The following is a 20,823-nucleotide window of genomic DNA, read 5'->3' as shown; positions in this document are numbered from 1 at the left end:
TAATGGTAACTGCCAGGATGTTGACAGTGGAAGTTTCACTATGATGCTGGGGATTTCTGGAGGGGGTTGAGATGGATTGTCCACATAGCAATTTTGGCTGAAGATTGTTGTGAGTGCTTCAGACTTATCTTTTGCACAGATATGCTTGGCTCCCCCATTTTGGGGATGGGGATATTTGTGGAGCACTGTCCCACATCATTCATAAATAGATATGGCTGAGCTGCAGAGCTTAGAGCACAGGCTGTAGAATCACTTAACTGTGGCCATCACCTGTTCCTTTTGCTGTTGACACACATGTTTTGTAGCTTCAGGAAGTTGACATCTCATTTTTAGATATGCCTTATGCTGTTTCTGTTACACCTGCTGGACTCTTCATTGACCCAGGGTTCAATCGCTGGCTTGATGGTAATGTTTGAGTGCAGGATATGCCAGGTTGCAAATTGTGTTGGTCAATTATATCCCCCTAGTATGAGATGAGAAGGGTACTCTCAATGTGAAAATGGGACCATAACTCCACAGGGATTGTGCGGTGGTCACTCACCGATACTGTCATGGACAGGCAGTTTGGTGAAGATGTGGTCAGGTATGTTTTTCCCTCTTAGTTTCCTCACTGCCTGCTGCAGACCCAGTCTAGCAGCTATGTCCTTTAGGATCTGACCGGTTTAGTCAGTGGTACTGCTGCAGAATCATTTTGGTGGTGGACATTGCAAGTCCCCATCCAGAGTACATTCTGTGCCCTTGACATCCTCAGTGCTTCCTCCAAGTGTAGTCAACATGGAAGCGTCTGATTCGTTGGCTGAACGTGGGAGAAGGGGACAGGGTGTGGCAGTATGTGATAACCAACAGGTCTTTTCTTTGCCCATAGTTGACCACATACCATGAGACTTCATGGCGTTCGGAAGCAATGTTGACGCCTCTGAGGGCAGCTCCCACCTGACTCTTTAGCACTGTGCCACCACTTCTGCTGGGTCTGTCCTGCTGCTGGGACAGGAATTATCCAAGGGATAGTGATGGTGGTGTCTGGACATAGTCTTACTCACAGAATCATACCTTACAGACAATGTCTGGCTGATGCTTGACTAGTCTGTGAGACAGCTCTCCCAGTTTTGGCACTAGCCCCCAAATGTTAGCAGGGAGGACTTTGCGGGTCAATAGGGCTGTTTCTACCATTGTACTTTCCAGTGCCAGGTAGTCCATCTGGTTTTATTCTTTTGTGCCTTTCGCACCGTTAATTTAACTGAATGGCTTGGTTGGGAAAGTAGTTAAGAGTCAACCACCTTGCTGCAGGTCTGGAGTCACATGCTGGCTCAGCCAGACCAAACATTTGAAATATCCAAGACTAAGATCAGCAGTTTTTGTTTAAACTAGGTGAGGCATTCCAAGATGGTGGAGCTGCTGGTTACCACCGACTGCTCCCCTTCAGCTGATGAGCCAGTGGTCCCTCATGTTGACCACAAGTCGGAAGAAACACTGAAGCTGGTGTTCTGTGTATAACAAAGACAGCTACCTGCTCAGAATGGATTCTTGATTGAAGTCTCAGGAAGGTGGTTGCCTGCAATGCTTGTGCTTCATGGTTGAGGTCACATGACTACAGCAGACCAGGAAGGACATTTGTACACGATTGCATTTCAATCCAAACATCCCTTCTTTTATACAAAATAAACACATTTACTTTTCCAAGTACATTTTGGGTTACCCGCATTACCCAAATATATGTTACTGTTCTTGGGTATTAGCAGATTATTATTCCTGAGATGGTCCAGGTAAATTTGAGGTCGGGGTGAAACGTGTTAATAAAGTGGATGAACTGTTCAACCCCCTCATGGGAGCATGAGGTAGTGCCGATACAGTCATTGATATACAGTCATCAAATTTACCTGGACCATCTCAGACTCCTCCCTCCCCTTCCTAGACCTCTCCATTTCTATTTTGGGCGACTGACTCAACACGGACATTTACTATAAACCGACCGACTCCCACAGCTACCTAGTTTTCACCTCCTCCCACCCTGCCCCCTGTAAAAACGCCATCCCATATTCCCAATTCCTTCGCCTCCGCCGCATCTGCTCCCGGGAGGACCAATTCCAATACCGAACAACCCAGATGGTCTCCTTCTTCAAAGACCGCAATTTTCCTTCAGACGTGGTTGACAATGCTGTCCACCGCATCTCCTCCACTTTCTGCTCCTCCGCCCTTGAACCCCGCCCCTCCAATCGCTACCAGAACAGAACCCCACTGGTCCTCACCTACCACCCCACCAACCTCCAGATACATCGTATCATCCTTCTTCATTTCTGCCACCTCCAAACAGACCCCACCACCAGGGATATATTTCCCTCCCCTTCCCTATCAGCATTCCGAAAAGACCACTCCCTCCGTGACTCCCTCGTCAGGTCAGGTCCACACCCCCCACCAACCCAACCTCCACTCCCGGCACCTTCCCCTGCAACCGCAAGAAATGCAAAACTTGCGCCCACACCTCCCCCTTTACTTCCTTCCAAGGCCCCAAGGGATCCTTCCATATCCGTCACAAATTCACCTGCACCTCCACACACATCATTTACTGCATCCGCTGCACCCGATGTGGCCTCCTCTACATTGGGGAGACAGGCCGCCTACTTGCGGAACGTTTCAGAGAACACCTCTGGGACACCTGCACCAACCAACCCAACCGCCCAGTGGCTGAACACTTTAATTTCCCCTCCCACTCCGCCAAGGACATGCAGGTCTTTGGCCTCCTCCATCGCCAGACCCTGGCCACATGACGCCTGGAGGAAGAGTGACTCATCTTCCACCTAGGAACCCTCCAACCACAAGGGATGAATGCAGATTTCTCCAGCTTCATCATTTCCCCTCCCCCCACCTAATCTCAGTCCCAACCCTCGGACTCAGCACTGCCTTCTTGACCTGCAATCTTCTTATCGACCTCTCCGCCCCCACCTCCAGGCCTATCACCCTCACCTTAACCTCCTTCCACCTATCGCATTCCCAACACCCCTCCCCTAAGTCCCTCCTCCCTACCTTTTATCTTAGCCTGCTTGACACACCTTCCTCATTCCTGATGATGGGCTTATGCCCAAAACCTCGATTCTCCTGCTCCTTGGATGCTGCCTGACCTGCTGCACTTTTCCAGCAACACATTTTTCAGCTTGTGTACATCAATGTCAGATGTGCTCAATTTCTTTGATTCCTTTGGCAATTTTCACAGCTGCCTCAACCTTTCCACTTGACGGGGAATAGTTTTGAGATAATGTGTGGTATGGAATTTCCCAATCCTTTATAAAGTGACTAAATGCTTCACTCAGGAACTGAATGCTATTGTTGCTCGTCAAAATGTCAGGAAAGCTGTAACAGCTGACGCCTGCTTTCAGTCATTCAGCAATCTCAGCGGCAGTCACAGAGTGAGCTGATCCTCCTCCCAGCAACCAGAATAGCAGTCTCCAGTGACAAGATAATCAGGCCCTGTAAGTGTGAAGAGATTTACTCCCAGCTTCATCAAGCTGTGCCTGGGATACCGTGTGTCATCAGCAGCTCCCTCACTGGCTTCACTTGGCGTTCATTACAAACACTGCTTTTGCTGCAGGCTCTTCATTGTGCTGCTCATCTTTGGCCAGTCGAACACATCTCTTGCATTCCTCAAACTTGACTCAAATCTTTGGTGACTTAAATCGATGTCTGTTAACATCCCTCGCAGCTCTATAGGTACAATGTGTCTATTTCCTTTGGACAATATCAGTTGTCTGGTCTGTGGTCTTCTAGTGGTTCCCCTTCAAGCAGAACCCTAGTGTACATCCCCCAACGTGAGGAACCAGTCACTGTCAGGGGGAATGCAGGTGGGAGAGTTACTCTCAGTTTTGGGGGTAGGATTAGTTGAGTTTTCCGAGCTGGACTCCCCCGTTCGTGCTGAAGTTTAGACAAAAAATGAGAACACGCTCAGTAACATCTCCCTGTCTGAGATTTCTGTGCAGCGTTTTGGATCTTTTGGAACCTGCCTTCTCTGATTGCCTCAGTGTGACCTGGTGCGTGAACCCCTGGGTCAGTGCTGAATATCCTTCATCCAGAATCTACAATTATCTGAACTCTGGTCCCTCAGAAGTGGTCCTGAGGGTTTCCAGTGAAGGTTACCCAACCTGGATTGAACCTTATTGGAATTCCAAAACTAGAAAATGCTGAAAACTCACAGTGGGCTGGTGCTATCTTTTTTTTTGTTAACTTGCCCTTTTCCCACCTCCTTGTATTGTCCTTTAAATTGACCCTGTCTTCCAGACCTTCCCTCGTGGTGCTGTCTCTTTATTTGCCACGAGGTAAAAACAATGACTGCAGATGCTGGAAACCAGATTCTGGATTAGTGGTGCTGGAAGAGCACAGCAGTTCAGGCAGCATCCAAGGAGCTTCGAAATCGACGTTTCAGGCAAAAGCCCTTCATCAGGAATAAAGGCAGTGAGCCTGAAGCGTGGAGAGATAAGCTAGAGGAGGGTGGGGGTGGGGAGAAAGTAGCAAAGAGTACAAAGGGTGAGTGGGGGAGAGGATGAAGGTGATAGGTCAAGGAGGAGAGGGTGGAGTGGATAGGTGTAAAAGGAGATAGGCAGGTAGGACAAGTCTGGACAAGTCATGGGGACAGTGCTGAGCTGGAAGTTTGGGACTAGGGTGAGGTGGGGGAAGGGGAAATGAGGAAACTGTTGAAGTCCACATTGATGCCCTGGGGTTGAAGTGTTCCGAGGCGGAAGATGAGGCGTTCTTCCTCCAGGCATCTGGTGGTGAGGGAGCAGCGGTGAAGGAGGCCCAGGACCTCCATGTCCTCGGCAGAGTGGGAGGGGTAGTTGAAATGTTGGGCCACGGGGCGGTGTGGTTGATTGGTGCGGGTGTCCCGGAGATGTTCCCTAAAGCTCTCTGCTAGGAGGCGCCCAGTCTCCCACATACGTTCAAGACACCACCCACGCCCTCCACCTCCTCCAAGACTTCCGTTTCCCTGGCCCCCAACGCCTCATCTTCACCATGGATATCCAATCCCTCTACACCTCCATCTGCCATGACCAGGGCCTCCAAGCCCTCCGTTTTTTTCCTCTCCAGACGTCCCCAACAGTACCCTTCCACCGACACTCTCATTTGTTTGGCCGAACTGGTCCTCACGCTTAACAATTTCTCCTTTGAATCCTCCCACTTCCTCCAGACCAAAGGGGTAGCCATGGGCACACGTATGGGCCCCAGCTATGCCTGTCTTTGTTGGCTACGTAGAGCAGTTGATCTTCCGTAATTACACCGGCACCACTCCCTACCTCTTCCTCCGCTACATTGATGACTGCATTGGCGCCACCTTGTGCTCCCGCGAGGAGGTTGAGCAATTCATCAACTTCACCAACACATTCCACCCTGACCTTAAATTTACCTGGACCATCTCTGACACCTCACTCCCCTTCCTGGACGTCTCCATCTCCATTAATGACGACCGACTTAACACTGACATTTTTTACAAACCCACCGACTCCCACAGCTACCTGGATTACACTTCTTCCCACCCTACCTCTTCCAAAAATGCCATCCCGTATTCCCAATTCCTCCGCCTCTGCCGTATCTGCTCCCAGGAGGACCAGTTCCATCACAGAACACACCAGATGGCCTCCTTCTTTAGAGACCGCAATTTTCCTTCCCACGTGGTTAAAGATGCCTCCAACGCATCTCGTCCACATCCCGCGCCTCCGTCCTCAGACCCCACCCCTCCAACCGTAACAAGGACAGAACGCCCCTGGTGCTCACCTTCCACCCTACCAACCTTCGCATAAACCAAATCATCCGCCGACATTTCTGCCACCTCCAAACAGACCCCACCACCAGGGATATATTTCCCTCCCCACCCCTTTCCGCCTTCCGCAAAGACCATTCCCTGTGTGACTACCTGGTCAGGTCCACGCCCCCCTACAACCCATCCTCCCATCCTGGCACCTTCCCCTGCCACCGCAGGAATTGCAAAACCTGCGCCCACACCTTCTCCCTCACCTCCATCCAAGGCCCTAAAGGAGCCTTCCACATCCATCAAAGTTTTACTTGCACATCCACTAATATCGTTTATTGTATCCGTTGCTCCCGATGCGGTCTCCTCTACATTGGGGAGACTGGGCGCCTCCTAGCAGAGTGCTTTTGGGAACATCTCTGGGACACCCGCACCAATCAACCACACCGCCCCGTGGCCCAACATTTCAACTCCCCCTCCCACTCTGCCGAGGACATGGAGGTCCTGGGCATCCTTCACCGCTGCTCCCTCACCACCAGACACCTGGAGGAAGAACGCCTCATCTTCCGCCTCGGAACACTTCAACCCCAGGGCATCAATGTGGATTTCAACAGTTTCCTCATTTCCCCTCCCCCCACCTCACCCCAGTTCCAAACTTCCAGCTCAGCACTGTCCCCATGACTTGTCCGGACTTGTCCTACCTGCCTATCTCCTTTTACACCTATCCACTCCACCCTCTCCTCCTTGACCTATCACCTTCATCCCCTCTCCCACTTACCCATTGTACTCTATGCTACATTCTCCCCACCCCCACCCTCCTCTAGCTTATCTCTCCATGCTTCAGGCTCACTGCCTTTATTCCTGATGAAGGACTTTTGCCTGAAACGTCGATTTCGAAGCTCCTTGGATGCTGCCTGAACTGCTGTGCTCTTCCAGCACCACTAATCCAGAATCTTTATTTGCCACAACCTGCTTTGTATTGTCTGCACTTGTTTAAACCTGGTTGTGATGTGATTTGGTGAAAATGACCTGGGAATGGAGGGCTGAAGGGAAATGTCGGGGCAGCAGGGGGCACTCACGGAGGCAATAGAGAACCAATTTGGTTTCACTAAGAACCAGGAAGAGAATTGAAGCTCCATATGTTAGAGACCAAAAGCTCTAGAAAATGTAGTGGAGTAAAAAAAGTGCAGAAATGAAAGTAAAAAGGAAATCAAGAAAATTCATATTTAATGAAGTGGCAGCATTTGAAAAATGAATTTGATTGTAAGTTAATAAAACCCCTGGATGAATTGGGCTGCTCCCCAGTGTATTGTAGGCTGTAGTGACTGAAGTACTGGATGGATTAGTGGTTATTTTTCAAAATTCAATATAGTCCAGCAAGGTTTCTGAAAATAGCAAGTGCCACAACTTAAAGAAGGGAGAGGGAGAGAAAAGGAAGGACAGCAGCCCTGTTACTATGATGTCAATAGTAGGGTAAATGTTAGAATCTATTGCCAAAGATGCAATAACTGAACGCTTAGAAAATAGAACCAACACGGATTTATGAAATGGAAGATCATCTTTAAAAAACCTGTTAGAGTTTTTTGTAAAGATGCTATTTGTAGTATTGATGAAAGAGAAGCAGAGGACATGGTGTATTTGTATTTCCGAAGATTTTCAATAAGATCCCACACAAGAGATAAGTAAACAAAGATTAGATGCGATGCTGGTGTGTGTGTGTGTGTGTGTGTGTGTGTGTGTGTGTGTGTGTGTGTGTGTGTGTGTACACATGTTTACAATGGAGATGAGAGTTACGATAAAATTTAGGGAGGCTACAAAGCCAGTTGCAGTGAATGGTCAAGAATAAAGAAGAGCACAATTGGAAAATTGTGCAGTTATCCACTTCAATGGACAAGAGTATTTCTTAAATTACACAAGGTTGGGAAGTGTTGATGGCCAAAGGCACAGCAGTTTGTGAGTCGCTGACAGAGAGCAGGGGTGCAGCACGCAGTCAGGAAGGCAATTGAGGGCAGGCCCCATGTATTAAGTTGGAGTCAGACTCCTCTGTTTCCTGACAAGAGGCTGTCTGTCAGGGTCAGCCAATACTGATAGCATCTCAGTGTGCGTGTCCAACTGCTCTTTCATGTATTTTGGAGTCCTGATCTGTGTCTTTTTCAGCAGGATGTCCCACCATGCCCTCCACTGAGCTGGCAAATGGACCATTCTTTGCGCCAGGCTTGGTAGTCTCCCAGATAGCTCTGTAGTTACTGATCCCAGGTTGATAGAGGCCTCTTGAGCATTGCCAGTTTCTCAGTTGATACAATGCAGTGACATTACTCTGTTTCCACCTCCTGAAGTTATTGTGCACGAGCAGGTGGAAGTATGTTCTTCAGTATCTGAAAGCAGGAAGACAGAAGGGTGGGGATTGTGTGGGCAAAAGCTCAGTGTTCATGCCATCTGCATCTGGCTTGCCACACAGAGATGAGGACATTGAGAAGAGAAATCCATCAGTGAGGTGCCATCATCTTCAGTGTTTGATGGCGTGGACCAGACACAGCCATCTCCATGATGCAGAGAATGATATCCTGCTAGCCCTCAAATGTAGGTGTCCCTGTTGCCCGCTGGTTTGATCTGGTTTGCTCCCTTCTGTTGTGCAATCCCTTTGCCTGCAAGAAACTGGTAAAAGGTCAGTGTCGTGAGGTGCTAGGCTGACCCTCATTATCAGAGCTGGAGGATGCGATGGCAGAGAGAGGTGGCTGTGTGACTGGCAGCGTTAGTAAGATTTGCCGGGATGGAGTGAAGTTCTGAATGCCAGGGAGTGCAGCTGTTTGAGTGATGGGGTAGTGAGGCAGATGTTATTGGTGGGTAGGAGATGTCATGTGAGGATGCATCTGGAGCAGCTAATGGTGCTCATTCGACTCCTCACAGCACAGCTCTCAGGTTCCTGGGTCCAAACACCTGGAAGTGACCTTCCTGGGTTTCCTTTACTGGGGCCTGCTCTTGAGTTTCTTCTTGTCCCTGTGGAGCCATGTCCTTCCTCTGTGTCCTCCAGCACCATATCCATCTGTGTGGAAGCCTCTCTCTGTTCCAGTGTTCTTTGTATTTCTGTGCAGCTTCCCGTTAAGAAGAGCAGATTGGCTGTACCACACAGTCTGTAAACTCTTACACCGGTGGCCCCTGGGAGCTTCAAAGTGCAAGGAGCAAGGAGGTGCTCAGCCCTATGCTGTGGCCACTCACGTGAAGAGGGTACCAGGTAAATGATCACGGATCACACCCCACAATGGCCAAAATGTGGGGCTTTCCACCAGGAAACCTGGCAGTCCAGCCCAGGAGAGAAAGAGACATCTCATTTCAAATCCTGAGGTGTGAGTGCGACTTCTCTTCATGTCAGCTGCCAGCTCTGCTGAATTTTCCAGCACTTTTTGTTCATAACATTTCCAATGCCCGTGGTATTTTGCTTTTATTCTTTTTACATCTAGTGACTCAGCGCTCCCTCTACTGGTCTATATGTGTATTACATCCATACACAAGTCCTCGAACAAGCTGGCAATAATTTAAAGACCAGTTTGGAAAAAATTTTCTTCATTTCTGATCCTGCTTTCTCCAAAACCCCACTGTTACACTTGAAAAGGAGTCACAGAAGGAAGGTTCATAAAAGAGGTTTCCCAATGATAGATTTTACCCTCCCTTGTGAGGTTTCACTAAGTATCCTATTGAATGGCTGTCTCACATTTTATTCTCTGCTATTTGGTCATCAGCAAGTGTGCATTTCCTAACTTCAAAAGCAAGGGTTAAAAAACTCACACTTAATAGAGATGTTCAAAATAATGTAGGGTTTTGACGGTCGATTACAAAAGGAAAACTTGTTTCCCCTGAATAACTAGAGGTCACCAGGGGATAAGTAATTGGCAAAACAGCCAAAGGCAAGATCAGAATTTGATATAATACATAGCCTGTGTGATGGCAGCAGATTTAACAATAATGTGCAGAAGTGAATTGGATACATAATTAAAACAACATGCAGCACAGTAGGGGAAGACAAATTAGATAGCTCTTTCAGAGAGGTAAAACAAGCATGATATTAATAACTTTGATGAAAGGACTAACTGTATGGTGGTGAAATTTGCTGACACTATGAAGGTAGGTAAGAAAACAAGTTGAGAGGAGGGTTTTAAATCTCCAAAAGAATCTGCAGAAGTTGTGAGTGGGCAGAAATTTCACAGATGGGGCATAATTTGGGAAACAACAAGGTTGTCCAATTTGGCAGAAAAAATAAAACAAGATTATTAATTGATTGGAGAGAGACTCTAGAATGCTGAAGTATGGAGGGATATGGATATTCTTTTACACAGATCACAAGAAGTCAGCATGCAGGTACAAATAATTAAGCTATTTTGCAAGGAAAGGCTGGATATTAAAATATAGGACATTGGTGAGATCATACCCAGAGTGCTGTGTTCGGTTTTGGTCACCTTACTTTAAGGGGAGAGAGAGAGAGAGAGACACACACACACACACACACTTGCATTGAAAGCAGTTTAGAGAAACTTCTGGGCAATTCCACAGGCTTGTCTTATGAGAAGGTTTGAGCAAGTTGGGCCAATACGTATTGGAATTTAGAAAAATGAAGAGTAACTTTATTGATATGCCAGGTCACAAGGTTACAGGTTATTGATGAATACAATACTACTTCAGCTGATAGTTCACAGTGCCTGTTCAATGCCCAGTTGTGAGTTAGTAGATTTGTTCCTAGTCAGTTCCATAAAGCACTGTGATAGTGCCACACAACCTGACAGAAGCTGTCCTCAACATGAAGGTGGGTCTTTACCTCCACAGTGTTTACTGGGCCACCCCTGAGCGATTGGTGTCTCTCACCCAGGGGACATTCTGTGCCCTTTGCCACCCTCAATGCTTCCTTGAAAGGGCTTGGTGGTAATTAGCAGAACTTCCCTTGCCTATGTTAGGTCATGTGCCATGAGCTTTGATAAGATTTACAGTTATTGCTTCAGACCCCAATGGGAACTCCTATCCAATGACATACTTCTGGGCCACATTAGCTGTTGAAGCTTATCCTGCCAGTGTGACAGAGCATTCCCGGGCAGTGTGACAGAGCATTCCCGGGGAATGTGACAGTAGTGTTTTGGACTTGTCTGTTAGGTATGATTCCGTGAGCCTGTTGTTTGGCTAGTCTGTGAGATACCTTTCCCAATTTTAACACAAGCCCCCAGATGTTAGTAAGGAGGATTTTGCAGGAATGTGTTTGCTGTCAATGTTTCCAATGCCTAGGTTGACACTGGTTCAGCTGGTTTCATTGTCTCCACTAAAACAGAAGTCTGTTGCTTCAAGGCAGGCTGAAGAGTTTAATTTTATTTACATCCTGCCTGAGCCTTACTTTCACCTGTTTCTGAGGGTTATAATTCCCCCCCAGCTATTTATTCAGTTAACATCGCCAAATTCTGACTCCTTTTTCTAGTCAGTTATTGATCCAATTTAATTTCAAAGATATCAAACCTGTCCAGAATTAATTACTTTTGATGCAAGTTTGTCCCTTTCCCACTCCGTGGATGTGGCAGGACTGCAGAGTTTAGATTCAATCCGTTGATTGTGGGATCACTGTGCTCCATTTATTATATGCTTCTTTCACTGTTTGATACAAAGGTCTTTTATAGCTTCCCCAGATTGATGCTTGTCTTTAATTCTGAGGAATGCACGGTGCTGCTCCTAGCATGTGCTCCTGCTGTCTTTACTGAACCTTAACATTGACTCACTTCACCAGTGACACACACTGACAGAAGTGTGTACCGCCTACAAAACACACGCAGTAACTTACTGGAGCTCCACACATGAGCTCAACATATTTCCTCCCCTCAAGGATCTGACTGAACCAGATGGATTTTTTTTACAACAGTCAATTATAGTTACCATGCAAAGGCTATGGCTACCATGACTCGAACTAGCCTCGGATTTTACATTTATTAACCGAATCCAATTCCACCAGCTGTCATTGTGGGATTTGAACTCATGTTACCCAGAGTGTTACAGGATCACTGGTCCAGTGACATTACCACCATGCTCCCATCGATCCCATTGGTATAAAGAGGCATAAGATTTTCATTACGCTCTGTCAGTGTTTTTATCAAGGCAACCTCTCTCTCCACACTCAGAACTCTGCCGAGTGACCCCTGAGGTGAACCCTGTCTCTTTTGTACTCACCATTCCCTGCCCAGCTCTCCCTGAAACCCCATAGACCTTCTGGTCCTGCCCAGCTGGCCATCAGACCAACTGTCCATGGTTCTGTTGCCTTGTGCCTTTGATGTTTTCTATGTAATGGTTAGTTTCAGATCATGTTCACCATGAGTTTAGAGTCAACAATATATCTCTGCTCTTCCCTACAATTCTCTTCATTCCTTACCCACTAAGGCTCATCTTGCTTGTTGCTGGATTTTCTCTCTTTCAGGATCCCCGGAACAAACATGGCTTTCGGGTCCACACCTATTCCAGCCCGACATTCTGTGACCACTGTGGCTCCCTGCTCTACGGCCTCATTCACCAGGGCATGAAATGTGACTGTAAGTGTCTAAGTTCAGGTGGAAACCTTCTGCCTCCATTTTTGATGCATGTGTCACAGATGGAATTTGGAACATGTAGAGACTTCCAAAAAGGAATGTGAACATCATGGGCAAGGTCAGGATTTCTGGGGGAGTTCAGCCATTTCCTTGAACCACTTTCTGGCAGTTTGATATAACAGAGTGATCTGTCAGTCACTTACAGAAATAATTTGGAATTGTCCTCAATCTGGTGGGTACTGACGTCAAGTAGGCCAAACTGGGCGCAAATGACAAACTCCTTCACTAAAGGACAGACTTCCAAATTCAGTTTAAATTATACTCAAATTCTTCATTGAGAGATTTGAATTCATATTGTCAAGGTTGCTGAAGCAGCAGCTAGAAGTTTCTGAGGTTGGAGGGGTTAATACTTCCTAGTATGAGGGCTAGTAGCCTGCGAAGTAATGTTTATGAGTCATTTGGGAGTTTAAATCTTCAGTGTTAATGCAGTAATCTTTCTGTGGTTAGGTTTAACATGTGGTTTAACGTATCCTGAAGGTTGGTTTCATGTTTAGAGGAGATTAATATTCTGGATTTTAAAGGCTATTGCAGCATTCTGGGTTTGGGGCCCGATCAGAAGACACCAGGATTCTTTGAGGTTTGCATTGAGTTACCTCAGTTCAGTCGAATGAATTCAGGATGATGAGGTATTCTGAGCAGCTCTGGGCTTGAGGGGATTTTCACTGTTCAGGGTGAGAGATGGGTCTAATCGGGCATGGTCAACTCTTTAAGATCCCAGGGAGCAGTTGACACCATCACGGCTCAGCAATGTCTGGAGAGGACTGGCCAAAGACTGATGGATGATAAAAGGACAAAAGTAAAAAATTGAAGGCGTCCAGTCCAAAGATGTGCAGGATGGTTGGATTGGCCATGCTAAATTGCCCGAAGTGTTCCGGGGATGTGCAGGCTAGGTGAATTGGCCATGGGTAATGCAAAGTTACAGGGATAGAGTAGGGGGCTGGGTCTGGGTGGGATGCTGTTCGGATAGTTGGTATGGACCTGATTGGCCAAATGGCCTGCTTCCACACTGTGGGGATTCTTTGATCTCTGATGTAAGTTTTGTTTTCCAGCCTGTATGATGAACGTGCATAAGCGATGTGTATCAAATGTACCCAGCATGTGTGGAATGGATCACACTGAACGAAGGGGCCGTATCTTCATTAAGGCTGAGATCATTAAAGATCTACTCACTGTGTTAGGTAAGTATCAGTTGTCTGGGCTCATAACATGTTTAAAATCTGTTTCTGACCTTCAAGGTTCACACCAAGCTGAAACTATAACTGAAATAAGTGCAAATAAATAAGTCTAAAACCCCATATTGATCACGTTTTAAATATCTAACTTGGCCTAGGCCAGACTAATGAGATGTATTAACAGGCCTCAGCAATGGTGGAGTATTGGTGCCACCTTCTGGAAGGTACACATCACTGCAGATAATTACCCTGGTGGGACAAGGCAATGCAGAAAAACAACCTGTGGGGACAGAGCACTCCACAAAAGACCCTGCAAGTCTCTAAATTCTTGCACATGTCTTGAAGATGGTAATCTTTATATTATAGGATAAACTCAGCCAGCACAACCCTATTGTCAACCATGGCTCAGTAGGTAGTACTCATGCCTCTGACTCAGAAGGGTTCTTACATATTGAGTCTGTTTGATGTATGTGTGTTGGGCTTTTTAGTCAGTGCTGGAAAAGTGGGTTCAAGTCTCACTGAGAGACTTAAGCCCAAATTCTAGGTTAACATTCAGAGCAGCATGAAGAGATTCCTGCACTGTTTCCGGCGAGAGACAGAACCTATCCTGTCACACTATTCAAAACAAAGTAATTTGCCCTCAGCCATCACTAAAACAAATAATCTCCCGTTAATACACTTGTGTTTATAAGATCTTTCTACCACAAATTGACTGCTACATTTTCCCACAATGGAGCAGTGACCACATTATCAAAAAGATACTTAATTGATTGTAATGCACATTAGGATGTCCCAAGGTTATGAAAAGGTGGTATATAATTGCAAGTTTTCTTTTTATAAGCCTGAGCTGACCCTGAATTATGGGTAAACTTAAAGTTTTGATTGAGCAGCATTAAATTTACGGATTGCGATGAGATAAGCATAGATAATTGGCAAGAGTCAATATCACATGTTCTGTTCCTCCAGCCATGTCTCTACAACACTTTTTCATACTCTCTACCTTTCAACATCAAATTTATTTCCTTTTGTAGGCCCTCCCCAGCCCCACTCCATTTCCCTAACATCCCGTGTACAATCTGTGCCATCATGGACTCTTCATTCTCTTTGTTTTTGTCAGGAGGTTGAATAATATCAGTGAAATGTAGCCGAAGGGTAATTTGAGAAAAGCTTGAGAGTTTTATTTTACAGTTTATGTTACACCAGACTGACAGTGACTGGTATTTTCAACACCTGTGAGTGATTTCACCAGATTGGATCATGTAACTCTCCCCTCATTCCCTAGGTAGTGAGCCCCTGTGGCTCAGTGGTTAGCACTGCTGCTCACAGTGCTAGGGACTCTGGTTCAGGTGACTATCTGTGTGGAGTTCGCACATTCTCCCTGTGTCTATGTAGGTTTCCTCCCACATTCCAAAGATGTGCAGATTAGGTGAATTGGCCATGCTTAAAAAATGTCCATATTGTCCTTGGATTAGCTGTGGTAAATATGGGGTTACAGGGATACAGTAGGGGGCTGAGTATAGGTGGATGCTCTTCAGTTGGTCGGTGCAGACCCAAGGCGACAAATGGCCTCTTTCCACACACTAGGGATTCTATATTTCTGAATGTTTTGTTGACTCCCTTTTGTGGAGGACCAACAAAATTGAACAATCACACTCAAAGTTTAGTCAGGGATATTTGAAAATGTCTGTGGTAAAATGAGAAGGTAGCTAAGCATAGCCAATTGTATGGGTTTGGCTGAAAAGAAGGATCCATGTTATAACCGTGACTATGCTACACAAACTCATCATTTAGCTGTAAAATACTGTGGGATGCTGTGAAGCTGTAAATGTTGCACTCGAATGCAAGTCTTTTGTTTTTTCCTATTACGGGGCAATTTATAAACTGGCCATCAGAGGGCAGTGCTTAATTTTGAAGGAATAAGTGTTGTTCCGAGTGCACCTGAATCTTAATGTAGCAAATTACATTCCTATCAGACAACAGGTTGTGTCTTTAAATCAGGATCCTGTCTGATGGCTTCATTGGGTGAACTTGCTGCTGTTTGCCTGGCTTTCTTCCTCAACTGATACCTTCAGAGAAACCAAATAACAGCACATTCATTCCACCCCGGTTACTGGGATCGTGCTGTGCTGCAATGGCAGTTGTTTTTTTGTAGCCATTCACAGGATGAGCCTGTCACTGGGTAGGCCAACATGACCATCGCCAAGTTCCTGGGAGGGTGGTGTTGAACTGCCTTCTTGAGTCACTGCTGGCTCTGTTAGGTCCACCCACAGTGTTGTTAGGAAAAGTCCAGGATCTTGACCCAGTGATGGAGGAGGATGCTGATATAGTTGCCAGTCGGGATAGAGGTGTGGAAGAGAAATAAACCAAGAGACACATATCCTGTACCTTTGGAGGTTTCCTACTCACTGCTTGGATGCCAATCAGCATGCCCATGGATTCAGTTCCTGTTTTGAAGTCACTGTCACATGCAGTCCTCTGTAATCTATGCAGCAGAATGAAAAGCTTGGAGGGAACTATTGGCTGGATTCTCTCCAGCAGGAGATTTTCACTAAGAACAGACTGATAGGTTGGGAATTGGCCAGGTGGAATTTTTCCTGCATTTTGTGGACAGGCCAGAGCTGGGAAAGTGTCCACATTTCCAGGTCGAGACTGTTTGTGTTGAACCTGCTTGGCTATGAGTGCAGCTGGTTCTGGAACCTTCCGTCTTTAATAGTACCACCACAGTGTTGTCAGGGCCCACAGCTTTTTGCAATACCCAGGGCCTTTAGCTTTTGCCCAGCTACTTATTTGGTGAAAGTGAGGACTGCAGATACTGAAGATAGAGTCGAGAGTGTGATGCTGGAAAAGCACAGCAGGTCAGGCAGCGTCCGAGGAGCAGGAGAGTCGGTGTTTCGGGCAAGAGCCCTTCATCAGGAATGGGGTTTGTGAGCTGAGGGGGTGGAGAGAACATATGTGGTGTGTCACACTGAATGACCTGAAAGGCAGGCCCTCCCATCATTGAGGTTGGAGATATTTGTCAACCTACCTCTTGTTCCGTGAGGTGTTTCAACATTCGCTCCCATTCTTGACTGTGTTTGAGCTGCAGAGCTGGGATCTGATCTGTTGGTTGGCCTGCACAGCTTAGCGTGCGGGTAATCCAGTGTTGCAGCATCTCCAGGTTGGTAGCTCATTTCCAGTTCTGCCCGGTGCATCTCCTGGTATGACCTCCTGCAGACAGGGAGGGCAATACCCCCTGGCAGGTCAGTTCTGCCCCCCCCCAGCCAAGGGAGAGTATCCTCAATGTGAACATAGAGCTTCCCCACCACAAGGATTATATGATGGTCATTCCTATCATTACTGTCATGACAGCGCATCGGCTACAAGTAAATAAGTGAGAAAGTTTATTAGTTCCCTCAGTACCTTCCACAGACCTGTCCTAACAGCCACGTCCTTTAGGACCTGACCAACTTTGTCAGTAATGAGCCCTTCTGGATGATGAATGTGGAAGTGCCCCACCCTCTCTTGCCCTTAACACCCTCAGTGATCCTTCAAATGGTGTTCAGCACAGAGGAGAACTGGCTGATCAGAGGGGGCAATGCTAGATGGTAATCAGGAGGAGATATCCTTGTGCACACTTACCTTGATTTGAAAAGTGTGGCGCTGGAAAAGCACAGCCAGTCAGACAACATCCAAAGAACAGGAGGATCAACATTTCGGGAATAAGCCCTTCATAGGAGCCATTCTGATAGGACAGTCCAGGGGATAGTAATGATGGTACCTGGGACATTGTTGTTTCAGCTGAATCATATCTTACGGACAATATCAGGTTATTGCTTAACCAGGGGTGTGTGTGTGGAGCAGGGTGGAGTCGGGTCGGCTATCCTCAATGTGTCACAAGCCCCCACATGTCATTGAGGAAAACATTACAGAGTCAATAGAGCTATATAGTGTTGTCGTGGATGATCGGTGGTCCAACCAGTTTCATGTCTTTTATCAACCCTTGTAGTAGTTAAGTACATTTCCAAGAACATTTCAGCCATGTTGCTGTAGATCTGGAGTCACACATACAGCATTAGTAAACCAAGTTGGTTCTTATAACGATCAGCAAGCTTTTAATTGCAGATTTATTACTTGAATTCAACAGTCAACATTTGCTATGATAGGCTTAGAATCCACGTCCCGAGAACATTAGCTGAGTGTGTGGGTCACTGGCCTATTGGCTATACCAGAGTCTAGATTAGAGTGATGATGGAAAAGCACAGCAGGTCAGGCAGCATCCAAAGAGCAGGAAAATTGACGTTTCGGGCAAAAACCCTTCATCAGAGGCAGAGGCAGAGTTCCTGCAGTAGAGAGATAAATGAGAGGAGGGTGGGGATGGGGAGAAAGTAGCATAGAGTACAGTAAGTGAGTGAGGGTGGGGATGGGGAGAAAGTAGCATAGAGTACAGTAAGTGAGTGAGGGTGGGGATGGGGAGAAAGTAGCATAGAGTACAGTAAGTGAGTGAGGGTGGGGATGGGGGTGATGCCTTGTTGGCTATACCACTACACCACTGACTCCCTGGCAGTGTATCCAACAGTTGCTGCACATTTGCTTGGCTGTATGAGAGAGGTGTGTTGGTTACTCCTGAGAGATGTGATGAACTGCTTTCTAAATGTTCTAGATTTTTACTGAAGAGCACAGTACCTGCAAGCTGAGATGTGTTTGAGTGGAATTTATGTGTGACTCTCACAAGATTTCACTCTGTCTTTCTGCTATTGAAGATCAGAACACTCCACCTCTTCACTCACAATTCCATTCCACTTGTTTGGTGGTTTATATATGAGGAGCCTTTGACCTCAATACTAAATTTACCTCTTTTGCAATGTGCGCTCCTTAAACTGTTGTTCAACTTTAACTTGGAGAAGTGTTCCAGAACAAAATGGGAACTGATGTCTCAAGCAGTTCTTTATCAAACCAAGGAATCATGTATCTATTTAAATCCTGCAAAATATTTAACCGCAGGCTCTTGGTGTTTATTTTAGTGGTTTTTATTGTACTCATTGAAATGAGCGATGTTGCTACTGGAGATCAGAACGCTTTACATGTCAAACACCTAAGGCCTTTTACTTGGTGCTTCTTAATACAAAGAGTGAAACAATAATCCAAAACTCAAATCCTGAGTATCAAAATCATCAAACATTACCAGGGCAGGTACAGGTTAGACACAGAATCCACTTCCCTCTAACAGTTCTACAAACCTCTTGGTAAATACAAGACGGATTAGATAAGAATAAAACTTCTTTGGCACTGTCCCATCAAACATTCCCACCTCAAGTACTGCACGAGGTAGATATTTAGTTAAATGTCCTCCTATATTACCCCATTGACATCTCAAATAATATAATAGAATAATGAGAAATGAAAGTTAGAAATATAGTCTCTACAGCTACATGGAATGCTGAATCCTGTGCATTGATTCTTTGATTGTTGTCAGTGAATGGTAGAGGAAATATTTCAAATTAATGTGAAAAGTTAATGTTTATTGAAATAAAAAGAACCACCATATACTGATCGTGTATAGTTATAAATTATATCCTGTTTGAAATTATTTGCTTTCTCTTTAAATTATGTTTCTAACAGTGAAGGAGGCTAGGAACCTGGTTCCAATGGATCCCAATGGTCTGTCAGATCCATATGTGAAGCTGAAACTGATTCCTGATCCTAAAAGTGAGAGCAAGCAGAAAACCAAGACCATCAAATGCTCCCTGAATCCAATCTGGAATGAGACTTTCACATTGTAAGGATATAAACTTCCATCCTAGCTGTGTAGAAAGCTCTAGAAGTCAGGAGAATTCATTGTGTGAGCACGTGGCCTCAGGGCTGTTGGAACAGTTCTATCATGTTTATGGTGTTGGCTCTGACATTGACTGCATTATATTCTCACTTTTCTAAACCTCAGTCCACATCTTAGCCAGATATTTAGCTAGCTCCTTTTGTTTTTGGGTTGAGTTAACCTGCCTGTAACGGAATCAGTCCATTTGATTGACAACCCAAACCACCATCTAGAGCATTCCCTCCCTCCAAATCAATACATTGTAACTTCACTGGATGCCATCCACTCATTATACTATAGAAATTCACCAGGGTATCTTTGGCAGCTCTCCCCTAAACTGCATGCTCTGACACCCAGAAGGAGCAGCATCAGCCTGACTTGGAGACACATTAGTGGTTCCTTCATCACTGCTGGTCTAAATCTTGAAGCCTTCTCCCTCACAACCCTGAGGTAACACCTTCACCAGATCGACTGGAGAAGGTGAGGAAGACACTGACTGTTATTTTCTTCTGTTTACGTATCAATCATACACCAAGGATTGTAAAGACAATAATGTGGATTCTTTAATTGAAGATAAGTTTGAAGATATATAGTGTGCATTTGAAGATGTATATACATACAATGTTAACCCAGAGACTACATACATGTGACTAATCTCAGCTGCTACTATTACTTTCAAAATTCAAGATCGTGACAATAATACATCCCATCCTGTGTTGAACTGTAGTGATTGACAGCTGTTTACTAATCATCCCTTTAAAGGTACAATTAAATCCTTTACAGCACCAATCACAACCTTCTGAAGGGCAATTGGAGTGGGCAGTAAATGCCAGTATTGCCAGCTAAGCCCATAACCAAGCTTAATTTTTTTTAAGACCCAGCCTCAAATACTGTTGGTGAGAATCTGCTTTCTATTTGTTTTTGATAGATATGGTCTTGTGGGAGGCTTATTCACTACAAGCTGTGTTGCTCTAGTTCTGTGTTCATGGTCCAAATCATTGAGTAATAGAATTGTTCCAATGCAAAAGGAAACCTATTAGGTTCCTCATGTCTGCAACAGCTCTCTGAGCGAGCATCTCACTTAGTGTCATTTCCCCACCTTCTCCCTTTTCAGATAACAATCTGAATTCCTTTTAAGTGTTACAATTGACCATGCTCCCACACATTCGCACGCTACGTATAACCACTCACTGTTGGACAAAACATGTTCCCCACATCATTTTTGCTACCTTTGCCAATTGCTTTAAATCTTTGCCCTCTCATTTCCAATTTTTTCATTAGTGCGACTAGCTTCTGCACCCCATCCAGAGCCCTCGATTTCAATGCCTCAATTAAATCCCCCCTCAGATTTCCCTTATCCAAGGAAATCAGTCCCAATGTTTGTAACTGAGGTTGTTCATTTCAGGAACCACACTCGTGAGTTTTCCCTACACTCTCTTTAATGTCTTCACATCTCTCCTAATATGAAATGCCCAGAACTGAACGCAGTATTCCAATTGAGTCCAATTTAGCATAACGTCCTTCTTG

At 45.6% G+C, this 20,823-nt stretch overlaps 1 protein-coding gene across 2 annotated transcripts in view; it reads left to right on the top strand.

The window, feature by feature from the left end:
• prkcba (protein kinase C, beta a) overlaps positions 1-20,823 on the top strand; it is a 287,734-nt gene that overhangs the window by 193,972 nt on the left and 72,939 nt on the right. For both annotated transcript variants that reach the window (XM_072559144.1, XM_072559143.1), the window contains exons 4-6: positions 12,165-12,276; positions 13,383-13,511; positions 19,104-19,260. In XM_072559144.1, the coding sequence (XP_072415245.1) occupies positions 12,165-12,276; positions 13,383-13,511; positions 19,104-19,260 (398 nt within the window). The remainder of the gene's footprint in view (positions 1-12,164; positions 12,277-13,382; positions 13,512-19,103; positions 19,261-20,823) is intronic.

Source organism: Chiloscyllium punctatum, chromosome 40 (genome assembly GCF_047496795.1).
Source record: "Chiloscyllium punctatum isolate Juve2018m chromosome 40, sChiPun1.3, whole genome shotgun sequence".
Lineage (NCBI taxonomy): Eukaryota > Metazoa > Chordata > Chondrichthyes > Orectolobiformes > Hemiscylliidae > Chiloscyllium > Chiloscyllium punctatum.
Note: the sequence above shows the minus strand (reverse complement) of the source record. Positions and strands in the feature narration are given on the sequence as shown.